Raw genomic sequence first — 23,467 nt, forward strand, 5'->3', positions numbered from 1 at the left:
ATGTTTATATGTCAACTTAAGCTTTGGTGGCGCCTGGGTGGCTCAGCCGGTTGGGCCTCCGACTCTTGATTTCGGCCCAGGTCACGATCTCAAGGTTCACAGGATCAAGCCCCCCTTCAGGGCTCTGCGCCGACCGCACAGAGCCTGCTTGGGATTCTCTCTCCCTCTCTGCCCTTTCCCCAGCTTGCACCCACGCTCGCTCTCAAAATAAATAAATAATTTTTTTTTTTTTTTTTAAAAAACAAGCTTTTAAAAACGGAAAGAAAACAGTGATGATGGAGAAAAGCAAAGAGAGAGTTGCTGGAGCACCACCTTCCAGCAGGCCAGAGGCACGGAAACCAGCGCACGAGTAGGCAGGATGGCCTAAGGATGGAAAACGAACAGGAAAAGAAAGAGTATATGGGAGATCCCGGGCAAAGAAGCATATGGCTGGTGGTGTGAAATTCTCTTCTGATGGCTTCTACTTTCTCGGTGGATGCAGAGGGAGGGAAGGAAGGCTGAAGGTCTGAGGAAAAAGGAACCTCAGTAGTGGCCCAGGAGGGTGGGAGAGGGAGGAGCCTGTGGGAACGTGGGGACGAGTGCCTGGCAGCCTTAAGGGCCCGCTTGAGGTTCATGGTCACAAACTGGACTTGGGAACGGTCCGTATGGCTGTGTGTTTTTCTCCAGCTTCCTTCAGCCTGGATGCAGGTTCAGAAAGCAGAATCAAACCATCATTGGATCTTGTCTACTCAAGCAACCTCCTTAGAGTGGTCTTTACTGACCATAAATTCTAAGGCTGCCCTATTCCCAGATACTTGCCATATACGTCACTTTGTCTTTGCTGGCATTACCTGGAAACATCCTCATATGTAACTAGTTAGGTCTCCCCACCCCAACCCATCGACAAGCCCCCACCCCCCAGCACCCTACAACTCACACATTTCAGGGTAAGAAATGTGTGCCGTTCACAGCCCTATCCTAGGGCCTAGAACGGTGCCTGGGCCGTAGTAATCCCTCAATGGAAAAAAAAAAAAAAGGCTATGGATACTCAAGTGAAAGTGCACGATAAACGGCAAAAAGTTTTGTTTTGTTTTGTTTTGTTTAACCTAGCAAGAGATGATTCTTCTTCCTCATCTCTGGTCTAGACCTGCAAACTGTAATTAACCCTAAGGGCACAGCCGTGACCATCGAAGTGATCAACCATCACCATTAGTGTTACTTCGGCAACAAGCACTTGACTGCAAGGGCCTGGCGGTGTCTCCTACTCCTGCAGGATCGCACTGCACCCCCGAAAGTCCCGGAATGGTTGGGGAAAGCCAGACCACCCGCAACTTCACACCGAGGGCGTTTCCTCAGCACGGCACCGGCACCCGTGCGATCCGGCGCCCCACCTCTGCTGGCGATGCGCTTCTGCACACCCCGCAGCCGTCCCTCCGAGGCTCAGCCGGGGCACCCCCACCCCCCACCGAGGCCTCGGGGCCCCAGCTACGCTCCCTCCGGCTCCCCAACCCCGGGGCTCGGTCAGCCAGCGGGGGCGCGGGCACAACGGCCCCGGGACGCCAGACTCGCGCCCCCCCGGGACCCAGCAAGCCCGGCGCCCAGCCACACCCACCCTCACGACGCGCCCGCGGCCCCTCACCTGCTGCAACATGACCGCCCTGCGCCAGGCCCACTTCCGGGAGCCACGTCAGCGCGGCCACTGACGCGACCAGGTCCCCACAGGAGGGGAGGAGCAAAGCACAAGCTCAGCCCGTCCCCGCTTCCGCTTCCAGGTGCTTTGCGGGAGGAGGAACTGAGGAGGCGTGGCTTCCGGGGCGGGACGAGCGTGTGGGCGCGGCGCCCGGGGGCGGGGCAGCCTCGGGGCGGGACGCGAGGCGGGGCGAGAGATCCGGGGGCGGGGCGAGTGCGGGGGACGGTGCGTCGGGGGCGGGGCATGGAGGGAGAGGCGAGCGTGTGGGCGGGGCGTCGGGGGCGCGGCAAATGTCTGGGACGCTATTTAGAAGGAACAGGGCGGGGGACTCGAGTTTTATTGTGGGAGGAAAATCGACGCCTGCAAACAATAAGGAACAAAGCGGGTGAGAGCGTGTGTTTGAGTCCCGGCTTCTCCGGGTACTAGCTATCCAATAACCTTATATACGTCTTTCCTCAGTTTTGTAAAGTGAGGATGATGATGGTATCCGAACAGGGTTAAGTGTGCTTAGTACATAGTAAGTGTAATTCTTAATACTGTTTTAAGTTTAATCTCCGGTGATGTCATTTTGCTCCATGAAGGATCTGAAATTCAGAGACTTTTACATCATCTTTGAAACTGTGACTGCAACAGTGTGATTATAAGAATATCCTATCTGCCTGACCTACATCAGCGTGCTACTGGAACACTCATAGAATAATGTGTATTAGCACATTTCCTTCATCCAGGGGATCCTTTACGTTGAAATCACAATTTTTACATGGCTATTTGCCGGTACTACTTTAAACTTAATATCCTAGGGGCGCCTGGGTTAAGTGTCCGACTTCCGTTCAGGTTATGAACTAGTTCGTGATGCCAGCCCGGAGTCAGGCTCTGTGCTCACAGCTCAGAACCTGGAGCCTTCTTCGGATTCTGTGTCTCCCTCTCTCTCTCTTCCTCCCCCACTCACACTCTGTCTCTCTTTCTCAAAGATAAATGAAGATTTTTTTTTTAATTTTTTTTTCAACGTTTTTTTTTTTATTTATTTTGGGACAGAGAGAGACAGAGCGTGAACGGGGGAGGGGCAGAGAGGGAGGGAGACTCAGAATCGGAAACAGGCTCCAGGCTCCGAGCCATCAGCCCAGAGCCTGACGCGGGGCTCGAACTCACGGACCGCGAGATCGTGACCTGGCTGAAGTCGGACGCTTAACCAACTGCGCCACCCAGGCGCCCCTGAAGATTTTGTTAAAAAAATGTTTTTAATCAGAGACAGAATGCGAGTAGGTTAGAGGCAGAGAGAGGGGGAGACACAGAATCCCAAGCAGGCTCCAGGCTGCACGCTGTCAGCTCAGATCCCGATGGGGGACTCGAACTCACCAGCCGCAAGATCATGACCCTAGCCGAAGTCAGATGCTTAATGGACTGAGCCACCCAGGGCTCCCCCCCCCAAACTTTCTTAATAAATAAATAAACTTAATATCCTAATAATGAAAAAAATAAATTCTTAAAGGAGAAACCTTGGCAAAGAATTACGGTCCCGCACTTGGAGGTGAAAAGCGAAGGCCCTGAAGAGGTGGCCTGTGCCTCTAGCCTGCCCATGCCATGTGTTTGGCGCCCCATCCAGTGTGTGGGTTGTGGAGTTTTGTGTTGTTTTTGGTTTGCGTTCTACTTGAATTCATTACCACCTGTATAGGAAAGGCTCAGTTCAGTCTCTCTGCTGTGCAGGGAAAAGCCCACTTCTTCCCTACTGTACTTTTCTGCTGTCTCTTTTACTCCTCACATAAAACACTTCACTTCTGGTCACCAGATGTGTGGGAGTTCCTGCCCCACACCAAGCAGTTCTCAGTGACAGCAGCTGGGTGTCCTACAATTCAATTCAATTCTGACATTTTAAAGAGATAGAGCCAGATCCCACAGGTTATGGGCTCAGTCCCAGAAGACTCTCTTGCGTGCCAGCTCCCCCTCCCTCTTTCTGTCTCTCACATACGCTCATTCTTCACACGCCAGTTGGAAACCCAGTTTATCACTGCGCTCCTGACCAACTGGCTATAGATTTGAGGTTCCGATGACCCCCCCTCTTGAGTTCAAGTAATCTGCTAGAGGAGTTCACAGAACTCGAGGAAACACTTACATGTGCCAGCTTATTAAAAGATACAGATGGGGGCGCCTGGGTGGCGCAGTCGGTTAGGCGTCCGACTTCAGCCAGGTCACGATCTCGCGGTCCGTGAGTTCGAGCCCTGCGTCAGGCTCTGGGCTGATGGCTCAGAGCCTGGAGCCTGTTTCCGATTCTGTGTCTCCCTCTCTCTCTGCCCCTCCCCCGTTCATGCTCTGTCTCTCTCTGTCCCAAAAATAAATAAAATGTTGAAAAAAAAAATTTTTTAAAAAAATAATAATAAATAAAAGATACAGATGAACAACCGGACAAAGAGACACATATAGGCAAGGCCTGGGAGGGTCCATGGAGTTGGGGTGCATCACCCTCCCAGTGCATGGATGTGTGCACCAATCTGGAAGCACTCTGAACCCCATACTGTTGAGATTTTTACGGAGGTTTCATCACCGTAGGCGTGATGGATCATTAACTCCTCTCTGGAGCTCTCTCCTCTCTGGAGAGGATGTGGGGTGGGGCTAAAATTCCCAAGCTTTCTGGTGACCGACCAGCCCCCATCAAGGACCAATCCAGGAGCCCACTCTGAGTCGCCTCGTTAAAAAGAAGAGATGTTCCTGGTGTTCATATCACTTAGGAATTTACAAGGGTTTCAGGAGCTCTGTGCCAGGAACTGGGGGCAGAGACCAATATATATTTTCTACTATCTCACACCATCCTATGGTCATGCTGAGCCACGGAGCAGGAGGCTCGAGCTCTCCAACCGCTCCAGTAGTGTGCCGCCCTCTTTTACCTGCCTGGTCCCTGACACCATCTTGGAAGGTCTAAGTAGAAACATCCACACACTTGATATTAGTGTCCCTCTTCGAAGAAAAGATGTCTATGCCTAATTCTCTTCCATAAGAGCCCTGAGAAGGAAAAGAACGCACAACGTTCTCCAATGCAATAGGTCAACCCCATTGAGGGTATCTCCTTTTAGATGCTTAACTGAGCTCATTGAACTTCATCAGGCTTCCGTGCAAAAATACCCGAGAATTCCAATGCATTATTCTAACACAATCCCATCATTCATGTGCGATCAGAATGGTAGCCCTAAACTGGTAATGATGAGTGGTATTCAATTTCCAATGATCACTTTCCCATCTCCCACCAGTGAAGTTGGGCTTTCAGAAGTTTCAGTGGTTTTCAGTGGGAACACAGATGCCAATCGCTCCCAGCTCCCAGCTCCCCCTCTTTTCTTACTTTGATTATATCAATTCTTTGGCTTCTAGGAAGATAATTCGGACTCCCCACATTGCCAAGGGCCAGTCCAAAACAAACAAACAAACAAAGAAAACAAGTAGCCAAACTCCAACATCCACTTGGTTTTCTGTTTATTGTAAGATGTTCATGCCCCAAGGCTGGTTCAGATAAACATGTTTTGTCCAAGTTCAGGAGCCGCTATTTTCCCTTGCTTCAGGAAATTATCTAGAGGCAGGCCTTGGATCTTCCTGATCCATGCAGATTTGCTGGCTTTTTCTGGATCGAGCACTTTAGTGGGCTTCCTGGCCTGATACTCCTTCCTCTTGGCCTCCCTGTACTCTTTCTCCTCCCTTACAGTCAACAACATGAACTGAGTGTTCGCTCTAAAGGGATCAAGGGTCGTACAGAAGTGAGGTCGTTCTCTCCTGACAGATTTGGTTGTCATGCCCGCTGGTGGAGCCAGCATGCGGTTCGGTTTAATGACCTGCGTGCTGGTTAACGGGCTGAAGGCGCGCACGGTCCCATCGATGGAGCTGGTCACTTGGTCTTCACCCTTGCAGCTGCCGGTGAGTCGGGGGTGGAGTATCACGGGCTGGGGTATGGTGGACTGGACTCGGGGACTGTGCAAAGAGTTCTTCAGGTTGGGCTGCAGTTTCTGGATCTCCAGGGGAATGTTGGTTTGTTTCACATCTACGGGAGGCTCGCTGCGCCTCAACCTGTCAACTGCGTGTTGGATTGATTTTCCTTTGAAACTCAAGACCTTCCTTGGGTGTGGAATTGAAGGTCCCTGGGCATCGATGACTTGGGTTTGCGGCCTACGGGGATAGGCAAGTGCCCCCGAATTATGGGCCTGCTGCAGGGCATTAACGGTCAGTAGGAACTGGTCAGGTGACATGGGGATTTGCCAGGACTTTTTCTTCGAGCACTTAATCATGTCTACGGGGTGTCTTTCTTTTTGAATTTTCTCATCATCTGGTTTTTCAAAAAAAGAAAACAAAAGCAAGTCAGAGTGTTCCATGAAAAATAGTAATTCGTTATGCATGAAAGTTAAACCCATCTGAGGTCTTTGTTGTCCAATGGGTATGCCGTCATGTGGGCAAAAATCCTCTATAACGCTAGAAATTATGACATATTCAACACGACAAGTTTTTACGAAATATACTGGTATTTGTGTACAAGTGTGTATTAAGCTCTAGATATGCATATTTTGGAGGGAACATATGTGATCCCAATGTTCCACACATTTTGTGACTTCCCTGTGGGAAGATGCTTTCTACCTCATTTATGATTCACACAAAATAGGCCTTATAAATTTATAGTATCAAATCTCTATCTTTTTAAATGTTTATTTATCTTGAGAGAGAGCACAAGCGAGGGAGGGGCAAAGAGAGAGGTAGAGAGAGAATCCCAAGCAGGCTCAGCACTGTCAGCACAGAGCCAGACATGGGGTTCAGTCCCATGAACCGTGAGATCATGACCTGAGCTGAAACCAAGAGTTGGACCCTTAACCGACTGAGCCACCAGGTGCCCCACCGATCTCTATTTTTATTTATTTATTTTTTTAATTTTTTTTTAACGTTTATTTATTTTTGAGACAGAGAGAGACAGAGCATGAACAGGGGAGGGGCAGAGAGAGAGGGAGACACAGAATCTGAAACAGGCTCCAGGCTCTGAGCTGTCAGCACAGAGCCCGACACAGGCTCGAACTCACGGACCGTGAGATCATCACCTGAGCCAAAGTGGGACGCTTAACCGACCAAGCCACCCAGGCGCCCCCCGATCTCTATTTTTAAACAAAAACTGCATCACAAAGTTTGACCTCTATCTTATTAATTATTTATCAAATTTGATTCCAAATGATCTTTGGACATTTTCCAAACTCAAAACTGCATCAAAATATACAGCCTAAATATATCACAATGTGACCAAAAAAGGCATTTCCTGAACAAGAGTTCCTAAAATGTTTTTTAACAATAGCAGCAGTTCTAAAAGTCACTTGACAGGGATAAGAGATTCATTCTGACATGTTGCATGATGGTCAAGACTTCCAAGGTGCCTAATACCTAGAAGTAACAAGGATGTCTTTACATGTGAGCAAATCTATTATCTCTCTTTCACTTGGGCTTTTCACTCCCTCCAGTACCTCACAGATACACTGAAAGCATTATCCCCATTTTACAAAAAGAATAACTGAGTCATGAAAGTCATTGTCTAGTCTGACCTGACAATTAAAAGTCTGTACGTGGGGCGCCTGGGTGGCTCAGTCAGTTAAGCGTCCAACTTTGGCTCAGGTCATGATCTCGCGGTTCATCGGTTCGAGCCCCATGTCGGGCTCTGTGCTGACAGCTCGGAGCCTGGAGCCTGTTTCAGATTCTGTGTCTCCCTCTCTCTCTGCCCCTCCCCCACTTGCACTGTCTCTCTCTCTCTCTCCCTCTCTCTCTGTCAAAAATAAATAAGCATTAAAAACAATCTGTACCCCAAACTATACCAATGCATAACTAGCAAATAAAGTGCAACAGTGTGCTGAACATATAATTTTCCTTGACAAAATAGGTTTTATCCCAAGATGTTTGTGTATGGGCATACTAAGATGGGATGAAGCTTCAAATATCTCCCTGTCCACTTTGTTAAATAAATAATATTTTATTAAATTATTAAATGTTAAATTATTACATTAAATGGTATTTAATAATTATAATATTGAGTTGATGATTAAATATTGTTAAATTGATGTTAAAATAGTAAATAGTAAAATATTAAATATTTTTACTAAAGCATATAAAACTAAATAAAATTAAGATGTTAAAATCTTCCCCACTATCCTTTTTAATCCCAGAATCAACCACTCTGTGTGTGTGTGTATGTGTGTACATGAAAACACACAGTTTTTCTCCTTTAGAAAAAGGAATTGTTTTGGGGCACATGGGTGGCTCAGTTAGTTAAGCATCTGACTTCGTCTCAGGTCACGATCCCACAATTTGTGGGTTTGAGCCCCACGTCGGGCTCTGCGCTGACAGCTCAGAGCCTGGAGCCTGCTTCAGATTCTGTGTCTCACTCTTTCTGTCCCTCCGCCACTCATGCTCTGTCTCTCACTCTCTCTCTCTCAAAAATAAAAAATAAAAACATTTAAAAAAGGAATTGTGTCAAGAAAGTGGGGGTAGAGAGAACATACCTCAACGTAATAAAGGCCAGACATGAAAATCCACAACCAACATTATACTCCATGGTGAAAACTGAAAGCTTTTACCCTAAGATCAGGAATAAGACAAGGATGTCCACTCTCACCACGTTTATTCAACGTAGTACTGGAAGTCCTAGCCATAGCAATCTGATAAGAAAAAGAAATAAGAAGTGTCCACGTTGGTAAAGAAGTTAAACTGTCACTATTTCCGGATGACATGATACTATACATAGCAAATCCTTAAGACTACCAAAACACTACTGGAAGTAGTGAGTGCATTCCGGAAAGTTGCAGGATGCAAAATTAGTAGCAGAAATTCGTAGCATTTATATACACTAATAATGAAGCAGCAGAAAGAAAAATTTTAAAAACACTCCCATTTTCAATTGCACCAAGAATAATAAAATACCTAGAAATAAACTTAATCAAAGAGGTGAGACTTATACTCTGAACTATAAGACATTGATGAAAGAAATTGACATTGACATTGAATTGACATTGAATTGACATTCAATTGACATTGGATTGACTATAAGACATTGATGACAGAAAACAGGTATTCCATGCTTATGGACATGAAAAATTAATATTGTTAAAATATCCATATTTCCCAAAGACATCTACAGATTCAGTGTAATCCCTGAACAATATACCAACAGCATTTTTCACAAAACTAGAAGAAAAAACACCGAAATACGTATGAAGCCACAAAAGACCTCAAATAGCCAAAGCCATCTTAAGAAAGAAAAACAAAGCTGGAGGTATCAGAATTCAGATTTTAATATACACTAGAAGGCTGTAGTAATCAAAACAGTATGGTGCTGGCATTCAAAAAAAAGAAAGAGAGACATAGACCAATGGAACAGAACACAGAGCCCAGAAATAAACCCGTAATTACATGGTCAATCTATGACACAGAAAGCAAGAATATACAATGGGGAAAAACAGTCTCTTCAATGAATGGCGCTGGGAAAACTGGGCAGCTGCAACCAAAGAATGAAACTGGACCACCCTTTAACACTACACACAAAAATAAACTCAAAATGGATTAAAGACCTACATGTGAGACCCGAAGCCATAAAAATCCTAGAACACAGGCAGTAATCTGTCTGACATCAGTTGTAGCAAGATTTTTCTAGATATATCTCCTAGGTCTCCTAAGGCAAGGGGAACAAAAGCAAAAAAAAAAAAAAAAAAAAAAGCCGGGGGGGGAGAACATCAGGACTACATCAAAATAAAAGGCTTTTGCACACAGCAAAGGAAACCACCAAGAAAACAAAAAGGTAACCTACTGAAGGGTGGAAGATATTTGCAAATGATCTATCCGACCAGGGGTTAATATCCAAAATATGTAAAGAACTTACACAACTCATCACCAAAAAAAAACCCAATTTAAAAAATGGGCAGAGGACCTGAATAGACATTTTGCCAAAGAAGACACACGGATAGTCAACAGATGCATGAAAAGATGTTCAACATCTCTAATAATTTGCAGAGAAATGCAAATCAAAACCACAATGAGATACCATTTTGCACCTGTCAGAATGACTAAAATAAAAAATACAAGATATAAGCATTGGCAAGAATGTGGAGAGAAAGGAATTCTCGTGCACTGTTCGTAGGAATGCAAATCAGTGGAGCCATGGTGGAAAACAGTATGGAGTATTTCCACTATCGGATATTTACCCAAAGAAAACAAAAACAGTAATTCAATATATGCATCCTTATGTTTATTATAGCATTATTTACAATAGCCAAGATATGGAAGCAATGTAGATGTCCAACAATAGATGAATGGATTATGAAGATGTTTAAGCAGCCATGAAAAGAATGAGACCGTGCCATTTGAGACAACACAGAGAGTACCTGGAGGGTATGATGCTAAGTGCAACGAGTCAAACCAAGAAAGACGAATACCACCAGATTTCGCTCAAAAGTGGAATCTTAAAAAACAACAACAACAACAATAAACGAATAAAAGTAGAATCAGACCTATAAATACGGAGATGGTTGCCAGAGGGAAGGGGGTGGGGGAAGAATGAGCAAAATGGGTGAAGGGGAGTGGGAGATACAGGCTTCCAGTTACTAAATGAGTTAAGTCATGGGAATAAAAGGCACAGCATAAGGAATACAGTCAATGATATTGTAATAGCAATGTAACGGGGACATAGCATAATGTGTTAACTTGTCAAATCAGTATGTCATTTACCTGAAACTAATGTAACATTGTGTGTCAACAAACTCACATTTTTTTTTAATCTTTATTTTTGAGAGAGAGACAGAGTGCGAGCAGGGGAGGAACGGGGTGGGGAGGGGGACACAGAATCCAAAGCGGGCTCCAGGCTCCAAGCCATCAGCACAGAGCCCAATGTGGGGCTTGAACCCACAGACCGTGAGATCATGACCTGAGCCAAAGTCGGACGCTCAACCAACTAAGCCACCCAGGCACCCCCCAAATTTTTTAAAAAAGGAATTGTGATAACTCATTGTTCACCAGGGTGTCTTTTTTCATATAATAATATATCATGGATCTCTTTCCAAGTCAATACATGTAGGTCCTCATGATACAATTTTTAGCTGTTAGCAAGTATTCCATAGTGTGAATTTTTCCATATCTACTTCATCACTTCCCGCTGGTGGACATTTAGCTTGTTAGTGATCCACCTCAAAGAAATGCAGAAACTATTTTTACTTACCGTATAAGCAAGTACAAAATGATGGCTAACACCCAGTTTGGACATGCCTGGGTGTGGTGGGAGCTCTCATGCATTGTTGGTGGGACTGTAAATTGGTATATCATTTTTAAGGATAACTATGGCAATATCTTTCTAATTTTTTTCCAAATCCAATCAGCTATGTTAGTGTTCCCCTCTTTTTGTATTATTTTTTTTTTATTTTAATTCCAGTATAGTCAACATGCAGCATTATATTAGCCTCGGGTGTACAATGTAGTGATTTGACCATTCTGTACATTACTCAGTGCTCATCAAGATAAGCGTACTCTTAATTCCCTTTACCTATTTCACCCATCCCCCCACTCACCTCCCCTCTGGCAACCATCTGTTTGTTCTCCATAGTTAAGGGTCTGTTGTTTGGTATCTTTTTTTCTTTGTTCCTTTGATTTCTTATATTCCACATATGAGTGAAATCATACGGTACTTGTCTTTCCCTGACTAACTTATTTCACTTACCATTATACCCTCTAGATCTATCCGTGTTGTTGCAAATGGCAAGATTTCATTCTTTTTATGGCTGAGTAATATTTCAGTGTGTGTATGTGTGTGTGTGTGTATGCACAAATATATATAATGTACATATGTGGGGTATATATATGTATATATTTGTATATAGTGTATGTATATATGCAAGTAAATATACACACACACACACACACAACCCACATCTTCTTTATCCATTCCTCTACTGATGGACACTTGGGTTGCTTCCATAATTTGGCTATCGTAAATAATGCTGCAATAAACATAGGGGTGCGATATCAATATCTTTCCAATTTTTTTATGTTTATTTATTTTTAAGAGAGAGAGTGTGTGAGAGCAGGGGAGGGGCAGAGAGAGGGAGACAGAGGATCTGAAGCAGGCTCTGTGCTGACAGCAGAGAGCCCGATATGGGACTTGAACTCACGAACTGTGAGATCATGACCTGAGCCGAAGTGCGGCGCTTAACCTACTGAGCCATCCAGGTGCCCCGATACCTTTCTAACTGTTAAGGGCCGTTATCCTTTGTCTTGGCAACGCCACTGCTAAGACTTTACCCTTGCAGGTATACCTGTACAGGTACATAAACATACGTATGTTCAAGGATATAGTAGAGCCCTTGTTAGTAGAGCCCTCCTGAAACTTCACCTTGAAGCTAGTCTCTGCAGGGAGTTTGACTCAAGTGCTATCCTATTAACCAAAAATATTTGAAAGGCATTTTAAATCTTTACCACAGTCTCTCCAAAACAACAAAGGGACATTCTATTCCTGATGACACAATAGTCCCAGAAGTGAGAAGTCTCAGTGGCAGGGAGGAGGCAGGCTGTGAGACCAAAACTGGGAAGGCAGCTCTTACAAAAGTTCTCACACTGTGCGTAAGGGAACAATGAAGGAAAACCAATCACCCTTAAGAAAAGCCAGACATTTTATCCCTTCTGAATTCTCAAAGATAAGCAAGGTCATGGGCTTGCTGAAAAACTAGATGGGGAAAAGTGAGCGAGCGAGAGAGAGAGAGAGGATCCTGCCCCTGATCCAGAATAAAGTATCACCGTTTGTCATATCCCCTGCAAGGATTTTTGCTTCCAAACTCTCTTGCCCACCATCTATGCCCCTTGTTTCCTTACAAACAGGACTCGCCCTCTTCTTGCTGTATCTTCGGGGTGATTTTGACTTTCCTTGACTTTGAGGTGCCTCTGTTAACACTCCTACTAAAGATTGAGGAGGAAGTCATAGTAATTATATAATTCGATTAGGTCTACATAAGGGGGGGGGGGCGCATAGCTGGTCATCGAATGATTTTCACCCAGACTATCACCTTGTTTGTTGTTGTGTCACACTAGGTAAGTCATCCGGAGCCTAAGATCTACATCCCCTCCTGCCCTTCCTCTCACCCACTTTTCCTACTGATTCCCAAGCTTTAAGCATCACCTAAACCTCTTGGTCTCCTCAAGAGAGAGCTGATCATTTGTAGTGTATGCCTGGACGTGATCTCTTGATGTTCTCTTTAGATCTGGGGATCCAGTTACCCATGCCAAAATCGGGGACAGGTAAAAGGAAGGAGTCTGGCTACTGTAGCTCACTCCTAATTTATTCTCTGTGCGTCTTATAAATAGCATTCCCAACAGCACTCACACACACACACACGTATCTGCTTTATAACTAATATTTTCTGGGTACGCATGTTATCAATCAGGCTCTCGAGATAATACATTCTGCATAGCTCATTTTTCTGTGGTACAATAATATCTTGCCTCTGTTTTAAGGAAATAATTATGTAATGTATGTTTGGATGGGCACAGATGTTGCTTTTTGTATTCATGGCAAGTATATAGTAGATATTAGTTATCTACTGTACAAAGATTCTAATACGTTTGTAAACCTAGGCCTTGAAAATCAGGAGATTCTCTTGAGTTGGCTAACCAGTTGGTGAATCAAAAAGAATGGGCTCCCACCTTCCTTAAAGGTGAAGATTTACATTATCAAGAAATCATTGGTGGGCTGCTGGGTGGCTCAGTGGATTAAGCATCCGACTCCTCATTTCAGCTCAGGTCATGATCTCACGGTTCCTTAGTTTGAGCCCTGCATGGGGCTCTGTGCTGACAGTGTGGAGCCTGCTTGGGATCCTGTCTTTCCCTCTCTCTCTCTCTGCTTCTCCTCCATTCTCGCTCTCTCTCCTCTCTCTCAAAATAAATAAATGAACTTAAATAAAATAAATCATTGCGGCACCTGGGTGGCTCAGTCAGTTAAGCATCCAACTTGGGCTCAGGTCATGATCTCACGTTCGTGGGTTCGAGCCCCACGTCGGGCTCTGTGCTGACAGCTCGGAGCCTGGAGCCTGCTTCGGATTCTGTGTCTCCCTCCCTCTCTGCCCCTCCCCAACTTGTATGCTCATTCTTTCCCTACAAAGAAACTCATCCTGCCACCCTCTCATCCACTCCATCGGGTACACTGAGGTGGCCTGGGATTCAGTTCTCTTACCTGTAGGTAACCTGGTTGCCCTCCGGAAAACTCGGGACCTGCATGGTTTACTTAACAGGGACTCCTGGGTCACGGTTTGTTGACTGGATAACGAGTCCTTCAGGCTGGAAACCTGAGTGCTAGACCTGGAGAGAACTTCCGCAAGGCTGTTTTCTTCCCTGTCCTCTTCTTTCTCCTTCTTTTGTTTGGCCTTGTCCAGGGAGTACTGCCACTTTACATTCTCAAACTGGAACATGAGAATATTGCTCTCCGTGTTGATCACCATCCTGGAAGAAAAGCAACAAGATCGCCCACAAAAGGAGCGTGAAGGCCACCACTGCCCGGGCCTCCAAATAAGGCATTTCAATCACGGTCGTGTCCAATGCCGAGGCCAAGGGAACAGCACCCGGGGGGAGAGACTGTACAAGCAGGATGGTGTCGGCTACTGGAGGATCTGGAGTGATAAAAGGTAGCCGGTGGGGCAGTGAGGGTCGTTTCCTTTAAAATTAAGTGTAAGCGCGGCCATATGTTCTGATTACTTCACTTTCCAAGTTAAAATATTTTTTTAAGTTTATTTATTCTGAAAGAGGGAGAGAGAGAGAGAGGGAACCAGTGGGAGAGGGGCAGAGAGAGAGGGAGGGACAGAGGACCCAAGGCAGCACAGAGCCCGATGTGGGGCTCGAACTCACAAATCGCTAGATCATGACCTGAGACGAATTCTGGCGTTTAACCGACTGAACCACCCAGGCGGCCCTCAAGTTAAAATATTTTTAAGTGAATTTCCATTCACGGAGTGAGTACCAAGTTCCTAGGGTGCCCAACGCAGAAAACTTAGCTACTCTGCACCCCACCGTCTTGAAGTTCACTCTTTTTCTCAAGCACAGTATCCAAATACCATGTTTCTATTGCTGTGATGGGGATGAGGAAAACTGTAACAGAGGTCTTTGCTCCCTCTGTCCCTCCATCATCCCCAAAGTCTCTGAGCATGCCCTAAATTTAAACAGAATAGCTGTGGGGCACCCGGGTAGCTCAGTCGGTTAAGCGTCCGACTTCAGCTCTGGTCACGATCCCGTGGTTCATGGGATCAAGCCCCGTGTCGGGCTGACAGCACGGAGCCTACTCAGGATTCTGTCTCTGCCCCTTCCCCACTCTCTCGCTCTCCAAGTAAATAAATAAATGTAAAAAAATAATAATAATAATAAATTAATAAAACATCATGTTTTTGTTCTTTACCAAAAAAAAAAAAAAAAAAGGGAAGGCAATATGGTTCAGGGAGATTAACTGATGTCTCAAGTGATCTGTGTAAAAGACAATTCTATTTGGGTATTTTCACATAATATCACCCCGAACCTAGCATATAGCAAGTGTAATACTATATATAGTTAGTCATTGTTCTGGTTTCTGTAAACCCACCGGCTCAGTTCTTCCCCAATGGACACTGGACCCGTCGCTATAGCCATCCCCCACCCTCCCATAAGTCTCCTTGCGTTAGAAGTGGGCATCAGAAGGGGCACCTGGGTGGCTCAGCCGGTTAAGTTCCCGACTTCGGCTCAGGTCGTGATCTCACGGCTCGTGAGTTCAAGCCCCGCGTCCGGCTCTGTGCTGACAGCGCGGAGCCTGGAGCCTGCTTCGGATTCTGTGTCTCCCTCTCTCTCTGCGCCTTCCCTGCTTACGCTCTGTCTCTCTCTCTCTCTCAAAAATAAATAAACATTAAAAAAAAAAAAGAAGAAGTGGGCATCAGAGACAGATGGTCAGAGAAGGCAGGGCCAGGGAGCCAAGCAGGGTCTACACGTTCACGACAGTGCCTTACTGTACTCACGGCCTGACTTGCCCAGACATCCGGAACAAATTAAGAGCAATGTGAACCCCGACTGCTAAGCTTTGTGCAAAGTCCGGTTAGTCCCCCGCAAGACCATTACCTTTCTACCGCCAAAATATTACCCAAAATATTACCTCTGTATAGCCAAAATATTACCCTTCTACCGCCAAAATATTACGCTTCTACCGCCAAAATATTACCCTTCTACCGCCAAAATTGGAGGAGAGCACTGCCCACTCTCTCCTCCTGCCAGGAACGCCAAGGCTGGTGTCCTAGGGGAGCAGAAAATTATCCAAACAGAATTGCTCACGGCTCTGACCTCCACACCTACCACCCACCTGTTGCCCTCAATAAAGAAGGACAGCACGGGGTCACCTCTGCCATTGACTTTCATCACCTTCAGACAGTTCCCATTTAGGAAATTGTAAATGCGGATCTTGCCGTCGGCACAGGCGCTGATGACCCGGAGGAAGAGAAGAGCCACATGAAGCACCTCCCTGGAAGAGAACAGAGCGGCAGGCTGTACCCGTGTGTTGCTGGAAGGTTTGGGTGTGTTGGTAGCGTGGGGTATTTTGTGTACGGTGGGGAGGCAGCGGTCATGACTGCCTTACCGGTTTGCCAGCCATTCACCTTCAAGACGTGGCTGTCCTCTCTCCTCCCATCCCGCGGTTATTTTTCCTGCAGTCCGGTCGCAGTGCCACAAGGTGGCGAAACACAGAGGCTTCTGTCACAGGTTTTGTGCTTTTGCATTTTTGTTTTGTTTTGTTTTTTATTTGTTTGGGGTTTTTTGGCCGGGGCGGGGAGGAGGGGGGTCTGATCCAGAGGTGATCACGCTTTTCTCTTACATTTTGGTTCCTAGCTAATGACTTCTGAAAAAGTCATGCTGAGAACTTACTGTTTTGATGCCTTTTCAGATAGTATCACTAGATATTTTTCAGTGATCTCTACACCCAACGTGGGGCTCGAACCGACAACCCCGAGATCGGGAGTCACGCTCCACCAATGGAGCCAGCCAGGCGTCCCTAGCATCAGTGAAGAAAGAAATCCACACATGGGGAAATGATCATCTTTATAGGAAGCAAAAACCCAGTGTTTAAGCAGTTCCTTTGGGATCTTAAATGAGCGGCTTGCATTCTTCCAGTGAAACGTCCCGAAGGAAAGTTTTACCCAGGGACGAAATGTGTGAGCTCCCTTTGGTGGTGACCAGCAGAAGAGAGAGGGCCAGGTGACGTAGATGCTTCCCACAAAACCTTCCCACAACGGCTGCAGCCAAGCGGGCCTCCAGACGTGTGGAGTATTCAGCTACAAAATGTAATTACCCCATTCCTGTTAATGATACTAAAAAGTTGAATTCGAGAGCGCGGGGGTGGCTCAATCGGTTAAGCATCCGACTTTGGTTCAGGTCCTGATCTCGTGGTTCGAGGGTCCAAGCCCCGCACCCGGCTCCGTGCCAACAACTCGGAGCCTGCTTGGGATTATTTCTCTCCCCTTCTCTTTACCCCTCCCCTGCTCAAGCTCGTGCGCTCTCGCTCAAAATAAATAAACTTAAAAATTTTCTTTAAGTGGAATCTGATGCCACCAATTTGTTAGATCTTATGTGTCAAGCAAGTCCTTGGATCCCTGCCATCTGTACCCATCCTTGCTCATGTGCTACCTTCTCCACAAAACCACCCTTTATCTCCATCATCTCCCCTCCCCTCGCACACACATACACAAACTTCAGGTACACTGTTAAATTCCCACAACCTGTCTCTTACTCATCTTTGCATGCCCAGCACCTAACACAAGGCCCAGCTCGTAGAAGGTCCTCAATAAATATCTGATGAAAAGGTGAGTGTCAGCTCAGGTTTTGGAGTATGATTATTGATATAATGTGTTAACAGAATGACATTCACCCCATACCATTTGGCCTTAGCCCTGGTCAGATCCGCGGGTCAGATTAAGACATTTCAAGGCCCCAACCACTAGCAAAACAGAAACAACAAAGACCTTGAAAGCTACAGCATGCTTAGCACGTTCAAAGGACAGCAAAGAGGTCAATGTGGCTCCTGTGATGGATAGATCAGTCGATCAACTGGTCGCCCCATCTAAAAGTGAAAATAAGAGACACTTGGGTGGCTTAGTCGGTTAAGCATCTGACTTGGGCTCAGGTCATGATCTCACGGTTCATGGGTCGGAGCCCCGCATTGGACTCTGTGCTGACAGCTCAGAGCCTGGAGCCTGGTTCGGATTCTGTGTCTCCCTCTCTCTCTGCTCCTCCCCTTCTTGTGCTCGCGCGCTCTCTCTCAAAATAAATAAATAAACATTTAATAAATAAATAAAATAAAAACATATAATTACAATTTTCAGGCGACATCCTAAAGCTTGACTCTTTCCTTTCGTAAGTTTTGATAATCCATACAACATGCTAAGAGGCTTACTGATAACCCCAGATAAATCACTGAACAGAAGCCCTTCCCAGCACCCACTCACCAATAACGCGGTCACACACCACAAAGAGTAAACACACACATGTAACTCAAATCCCCTTCCACCTCCCACAAGGCCAGTGTGCCGGCTCAAGAGGTTCCTACGAAGACACGAGGAAATCTAGGGCCATATTTTACCAAATAACTCTCGTTGATAGGTCCCCTAGAAGATCCATTCACTCTTTGAGTCAACTAGGGTAGCATCTTGTTTCCCTAGAGTTTTTTATAACGCACGCAGGGAAAGAAGCATTGTTCACGCGGTACAAGAGTGACGTCGCACAGCCTATAAAAACCCGTGGCCGTGGCAGAACCGTTAACTGACCACAAGATCCTTTCCAAACAACCTCAAACGTGACCTCAGACTACTTCTCCACTGGCTCCAAGCAGCCACCACCACTAAACTGGGATTGGAATTGTAAAATGAGACGTTTGCCGTCCTGGAATAGAATGTAGCCGGCAGACTTGTAAGAAAGCTCCTTCTTTAACCCCTTGGTTATTTTTAAATCCTTGGCACTTGGATGATTTTAAGTAGAGGCCTGGGGTAAAGACCAACTCCAAGAATTTTCAGTTTACTGGCATTGGCATTATTTGGGATGGCTCTGCCAATATTCATAAACAGATGTAAGCGTGTGGCCATTCCACCCTGAACGCGCCTAATGTCGTCTGATAACGGATATAAATGTGTCACATGTGTCATGAGCCTAACATTTCAATAACTTCTCGAAACCCACATCTAGTACCGTTATTACAAAATCTAGGCTGTGAGGGAAAAGGAGAGAGTCCCACATCCATCAACCAGGGCTTTCCTGGCACCTACTTCGGATGCTTGAAGGCCATGAGGCACCGCTCGTACTTTCCCACCATGCTCCAGGCCATGACCAGGCCATCTGCACCTCCTGAGACGAGATGCCACGGGTCAAAGCACAGACACTTCACGGCTCCCTCGTGGCCAATGAGAGTCTGCAAGAGAAGATGCCTCTGTTTTCAGCCCATCTGCAACTCAGACTGTGAGTCCTCCAAGGCCAAAGCTGGAGGCTTCTTTGGATGAATCCCAACACACTCCGCCATTTTTTGCTTTTGTTCTGAAAAAGCCAGTGGTGTCCATGCCTCCCTCTCTCCAGAGCTCTCTCCCCAGTGAAGGAATGATTAGGGAGAGCCTTGCTCCTGACGGCTCTGTGGCTGGGGCAGGCCTCATCTTCCTGGAGTCCGAGAGAGGGCCAGAATTCACCATCGTCTTCTGCCACAAGGTGAAGGGTCAGGTGTGTTCCAACCCCAGGTCCCTGCCAGGACCGCAGGACACTTGGGGCCTCCCCGTGCCTGCTACTGCCGGTTAGACCATGGTGACAACAATACTGACGGGAAGAAAATGCACCAGCCGGCCCAGCAGCTTCTCGCTGTGCTCCTGTGTTCCCGGCACAAATGTATCTCACCACCGCCCACTAGAGCCAGGAGGTTTCAACTCTAGCAACACTTTGCGTGCGTGTGAGCATTCATTCGCTTTCAAGAGCAGCCACTGTTCTCTTTTCACCAGAGAGTAAGAAGAAAAACTACTGTGACTTTGTTCATGTCCTCACCCCATGCAAGAGTCAGGGTAGAATGTTCTGGAAAAGGAAAAGCCACTGTCAAAAGACCCTGAGCCCGTATATCATACTGAGTCAGAACGTAGCCTGCTACCACCACTTGCATGCCAACGTAAGTCACATGATCCCTGACCCTCCACAGTCTCAGAATGGCCCTCTTTTGGGGTGGGGGGGGGCAGTGGGAGGGGAGTTTCCCCTAAAATTCTTCAGGACCACCCTTTGGGTGACTCTAACATGGTAGCTTCAGGATGGTCTGAAGAGCTCTATGGGGGAGACCGTGAGCCTCCTCCCATCCATGACCATCGGTACCCCCTCCTCCCTCCCCGCCCCCACCAGCCCACTGCTCTCTCACCTTTACCAGCTGGGCCGTGACAGCGTGCCACACTTTGACTATCCCCCGCTCACAGCTGCTCACGATGTAGTTGTCATTGATCCTGGCGGCCCAGATGGGGTCTTTGTGTTTAAGCGTCTTCAGGCACTTCCCTGTCTCGACATCCCACTCTGAAAGGGGTGGGGAGGGGCGCGAAGGCAGGTTATGGTGGAGTTCTACAGCCCAGCACAGAAGCCACGCCCATCAAGGGAGACCCTAGAAGGCCTCCGCCTGGCCCAGCACCCCTACAGGCTCACCAACAGCTCCAGGAGCCTGCAGCACAGAACTCCCTGACCGTGGGTCCCTGAGAGAGCCAGCAACGCAGAGACCTTGGCTCTAACCCTACAACTCAGCCTTGGGGTCCAAGCGCTAGACAGCTCATCTCTAATAAGCCTCCTTCTTTTTTTTATTTATTTATTTGTTGGTTTTAATATGAAATTTATTGTCACATTGGTTTCCATACCACCCCCGTGCCCATCCCGACAGGTGCCCTCCTCAGTGCCCATCGCCCCCCCCCCCACCCCCGATCAACCCTCCGTTTATTCTCAGTTTTTAAGAGTCTCTCATGGTTTGCCTCCTTCCCCCTCTGTTAACTTTTTGTTCCCCTTCCCCTCCTCCATGGTCTTCTGTTAAGTTTCTCAGGATCCACATAAGCGTGAAAACATATGGTATCTGTCTTTCTCTGTATGACTTATTTCACTAATAAGCGTCCTTCTTGAGCCTGAAAAATACTTGCTATTGAGTGGATTTCAGGAAAATCACGGCACGTGTTTCATGGCATTATTCCTTCCAGATACTATTCTCCTGACTCACCCCTTCTATGTCCAAAGGAAAAGCAAGTTGTCTATCCTTATTTACATTTAACCATATTTCTGGGGGTGCCTGGGGGCTCCGTCGGTTAGGCACCTGACTTCGGCTGAGGTCACAATCTCACAGCTCGTGAGTTCAAGCCCCGCGTCGGGCTCTGCGCTGACATCTCAGAGCCTGGAGCCTGCTTCGGATTCTGTCTGTCTGTCTGTCTGTCTCTCTCTCTCTGCCCCTCCCCCACCCCTCAAAAATAAATCAACATTGAAACCATTTTAATGTTTGTTTATTCCTTTTAAAAAACCGATTTCTGAATCTGACTTCTGGATTTTACTACTTGAGAGACGGCCACAGCTGGGGGCAGGCTTCACGTTTCTACCACCCACCATCCTGCGAGTGTTGGGAAGGTGTGAAAATAGATGAGCAGGTGGGAGAATAGACCTTAAAGGAAGAAACTGGAAGCAGGCACCACAGATTCGGGAATGAGACCGTTAAAGTTGGCCCCATCAGCCCCAAAGTACCTCTCAGGCAACAGAGTGTACAACCTAAGACCAAGTAATGACCGCAACCTAAGACCAAGTAATGACCGCAGCCGATACCTCCGTAGAGCACTAACGACGAGCCAGGCCCCATTGGAAGTGCTTGGTGTATATTAACTCGTCTTCGTGATACAGCTACTGTCTTTATTCCCCACTACACAGATGAGGAAACTGAGGCATAGAGGGGTTCAGTAACCTGCTCAAGATCACGCAGATGGCAAGCAGATAGAGCTGGGATTCGGACCCTTAGAGCCTGGCCCCAGAACCCATGCTCGTAACCACATACGCTAGATCAACCCTAACTTCTGTAAGTACGCTTTTCTTCACTTGTTTTTTCCATATACGTTGGCCTCTTATCCAATTAGAAAGCACAAAGTTGATGGGCTCCCGGCTGGCTCAGTCAATACAGGGTGTGACTCTTGACCTCGGGGTTGTGAGTTTGAGCCCCACGTCGGGGGTAGAGATTGCTTAAAAATAAAATCTTAAAAGAAAAAGTGGGGTGGGGGGAGAAGGCTGAAGGATGAATTAAAAGATTCATTGGGAATCGTTGGGAAAAGATTCATTGGGGGAAACCCAGGGGGAACAGGTAGGCCAGGAGGCTGGGACTAGGATTAGGGGGAAGAGAGAGATCTTGGGATATTTTTTTTCCATCATGTATTTTGTGAATTAATTTTTGCCTTTTAGATATTGTGTGAAAATGTGGTATCTTTGATTACCAGGAGTTTGGGGTGCCCCCTTAAGTTTTACACCCGAGGTGAGAGCCTAGCTCCCCTTGTCCTAGTTGTAGCCCTGCCGGGGGCCCCCCAAGACTCTCTCAAATCTGGAGGCCTTGTCTGCCCTTCCATCTCCAAACTCTCCTCCTTTCATGCCATCTGCTCTACTCCTCAACGCAGTCGTGGCAACGAGAACTTCCAGTCAGGTCAAGGAGGGCAAAGAGGTGGGGAGTAAAGTTTCTTAAGCAGGTCTGAGTGCCGGCATATGGAACATCACTCCGCTTTCGCTTTCCTGCCCCTTTTGCCCCCACCTAACACGGCTGTGACTTCCTGGGTCCCTCGCCTCCCTTCGCTTTTCGTTCTTTCCTCGTGCTTTGCAGGGGAAATCTCCACGCCTGGCGTCTCCACCATTCATTCCAATTGATAACCACCAAACCAATGCAGTTGGAGCCCCAGACCTATGGTGCAGTCAACTCACGTGGCAACTCACACCTGCATCTGCCTCCTGCAGTCCTCACCTGGGTGTCCTTGGGACTCCCGTACCCAGTGTATTAGCTTTCTATTGCTGCTGTAACAAATTCCCACAAGGTTAGTGGCTGAACGCAACACAAATGTACTATTTGACGGAAGCCTGATGTGACCTCACAAGGCTAAAAAATCAAGGTGTCCGCAGAGCTGTGTCCCTTATGGAGATTCTGGGGCTGGAGGGATCCATATCCTTGCCTGTTCCACCTTCCCGGGGCCACCCATATCCCTTGGCTCATGACCTCCTTTCTCCATCTTCAGAGCCAGCAACGTCGCATGTTTCTGAGCACTCCTCATTGTCACATCTCCTTTTGATCACGGACAAGACAGTTTCTGTTTTTAAGGACCCATGTGATTACCCATCTGATAACCCAGGGCCGTCTCTCCCTTTTCGGGTCCTCAGCTTAATCACATCGGCAAAGTCCCTTTTGCCGTGCAAGGTGACACGGTCACAGTTTCCGGGGATTAGGAGGTGAACGTGTTCGGTTGGCCGTTATTCTGCCTACCACACTCAAGAGGTCCAAAACTGAAGCCAGCTTCTCCCCCTTCGTTCCTCACCCCACCCTACTCTTCCCCTGTGGTCCTTATTGCCGTTAATGGCACTTCCAAATACCCAGTGACCTGAGTTTAAAAGTCCGGCCTCATTATCTGCCCTCCTGTCACCTCATGTAAACTCATAGCCACCTGACTTTCTTCACACTTGCCTGTTCTTGGCTATTCTGAAGATACCACCGCAGTTCTCCAGACTGGGTACTGTCTTCACTTGTCCCCATCTCCACACAGTCCCCTCCCTCCAACC

General features: G+C 46.9%; 2 protein-coding genes across 6 annotated transcripts in view; both read right to left on the reverse strand.

Annotated features, from left to right (window-relative positions):
- LOC115500471 (Golgi apparatus membrane protein TVP23 homolog B) overlaps positions 1 to 1,722 on the reverse strand; it is a 58,137-nt gene extending 56,415 nt beyond the window's left edge. For all 5 annotated transcript variants that reach the window (XM_032591232.1, XM_030294901.2, XM_030294902.1 and 2 more), the window contains exon 1: positions 1,619 to 1,722. In XM_032591232.1, coding sequence (XP_032447123.1) covers positions 1,619 to 1,630 — 12 coding nt within the window. In that variant the 5' untranslated portion in view covers positions 1,631 to 1,722. The remainder of the gene's footprint in view (positions 1 to 1,618) is intronic.
- A 2,443-nt stretch (positions 1,723 to 4,165) lies between these two features.
- The window catches only part of CDRT1 (CMT1A duplicated region transcript 1), a 34,200-nt gene continuing 14,898 nt past the window's right edge, over positions 4,166 to 23,467 (reverse strand). Inside the window, exons 9-13 of the mRNA XM_030294899.1 lie at positions 20,070 to 20,218; positions 18,955 to 19,097; positions 16,008 to 16,166; positions 13,872 to 14,137; positions 4,166 to 5,969 (exon numbers count right to left, since the gene is read on the reverse strand). Of these exons, the coding sequence (XP_030150759.1) occupies positions 5,161 to 5,969; positions 13,872 to 14,137; positions 16,008 to 16,166; positions 18,955 to 19,097; positions 20,070 to 20,218 (1,526 nt within the window). The 3' untranslated portion in view covers positions 4,166 to 5,160. The remainder of the gene's footprint in view (positions 5,970 to 13,871; positions 14,138 to 16,007; positions 16,167 to 18,954; positions 19,098 to 20,069; positions 20,219 to 23,467) is intronic.

This window comes from Lynx canadensis, chromosome E1, assembly GCF_007474595.2.
Source record: "Lynx canadensis isolate LIC74 chromosome E1, mLynCan4.pri.v2, whole genome shotgun sequence".
Taxonomy (NCBI): Eukaryota; Metazoa; Chordata; class Mammalia; order Carnivora; family Felidae; genus Lynx; species Lynx canadensis.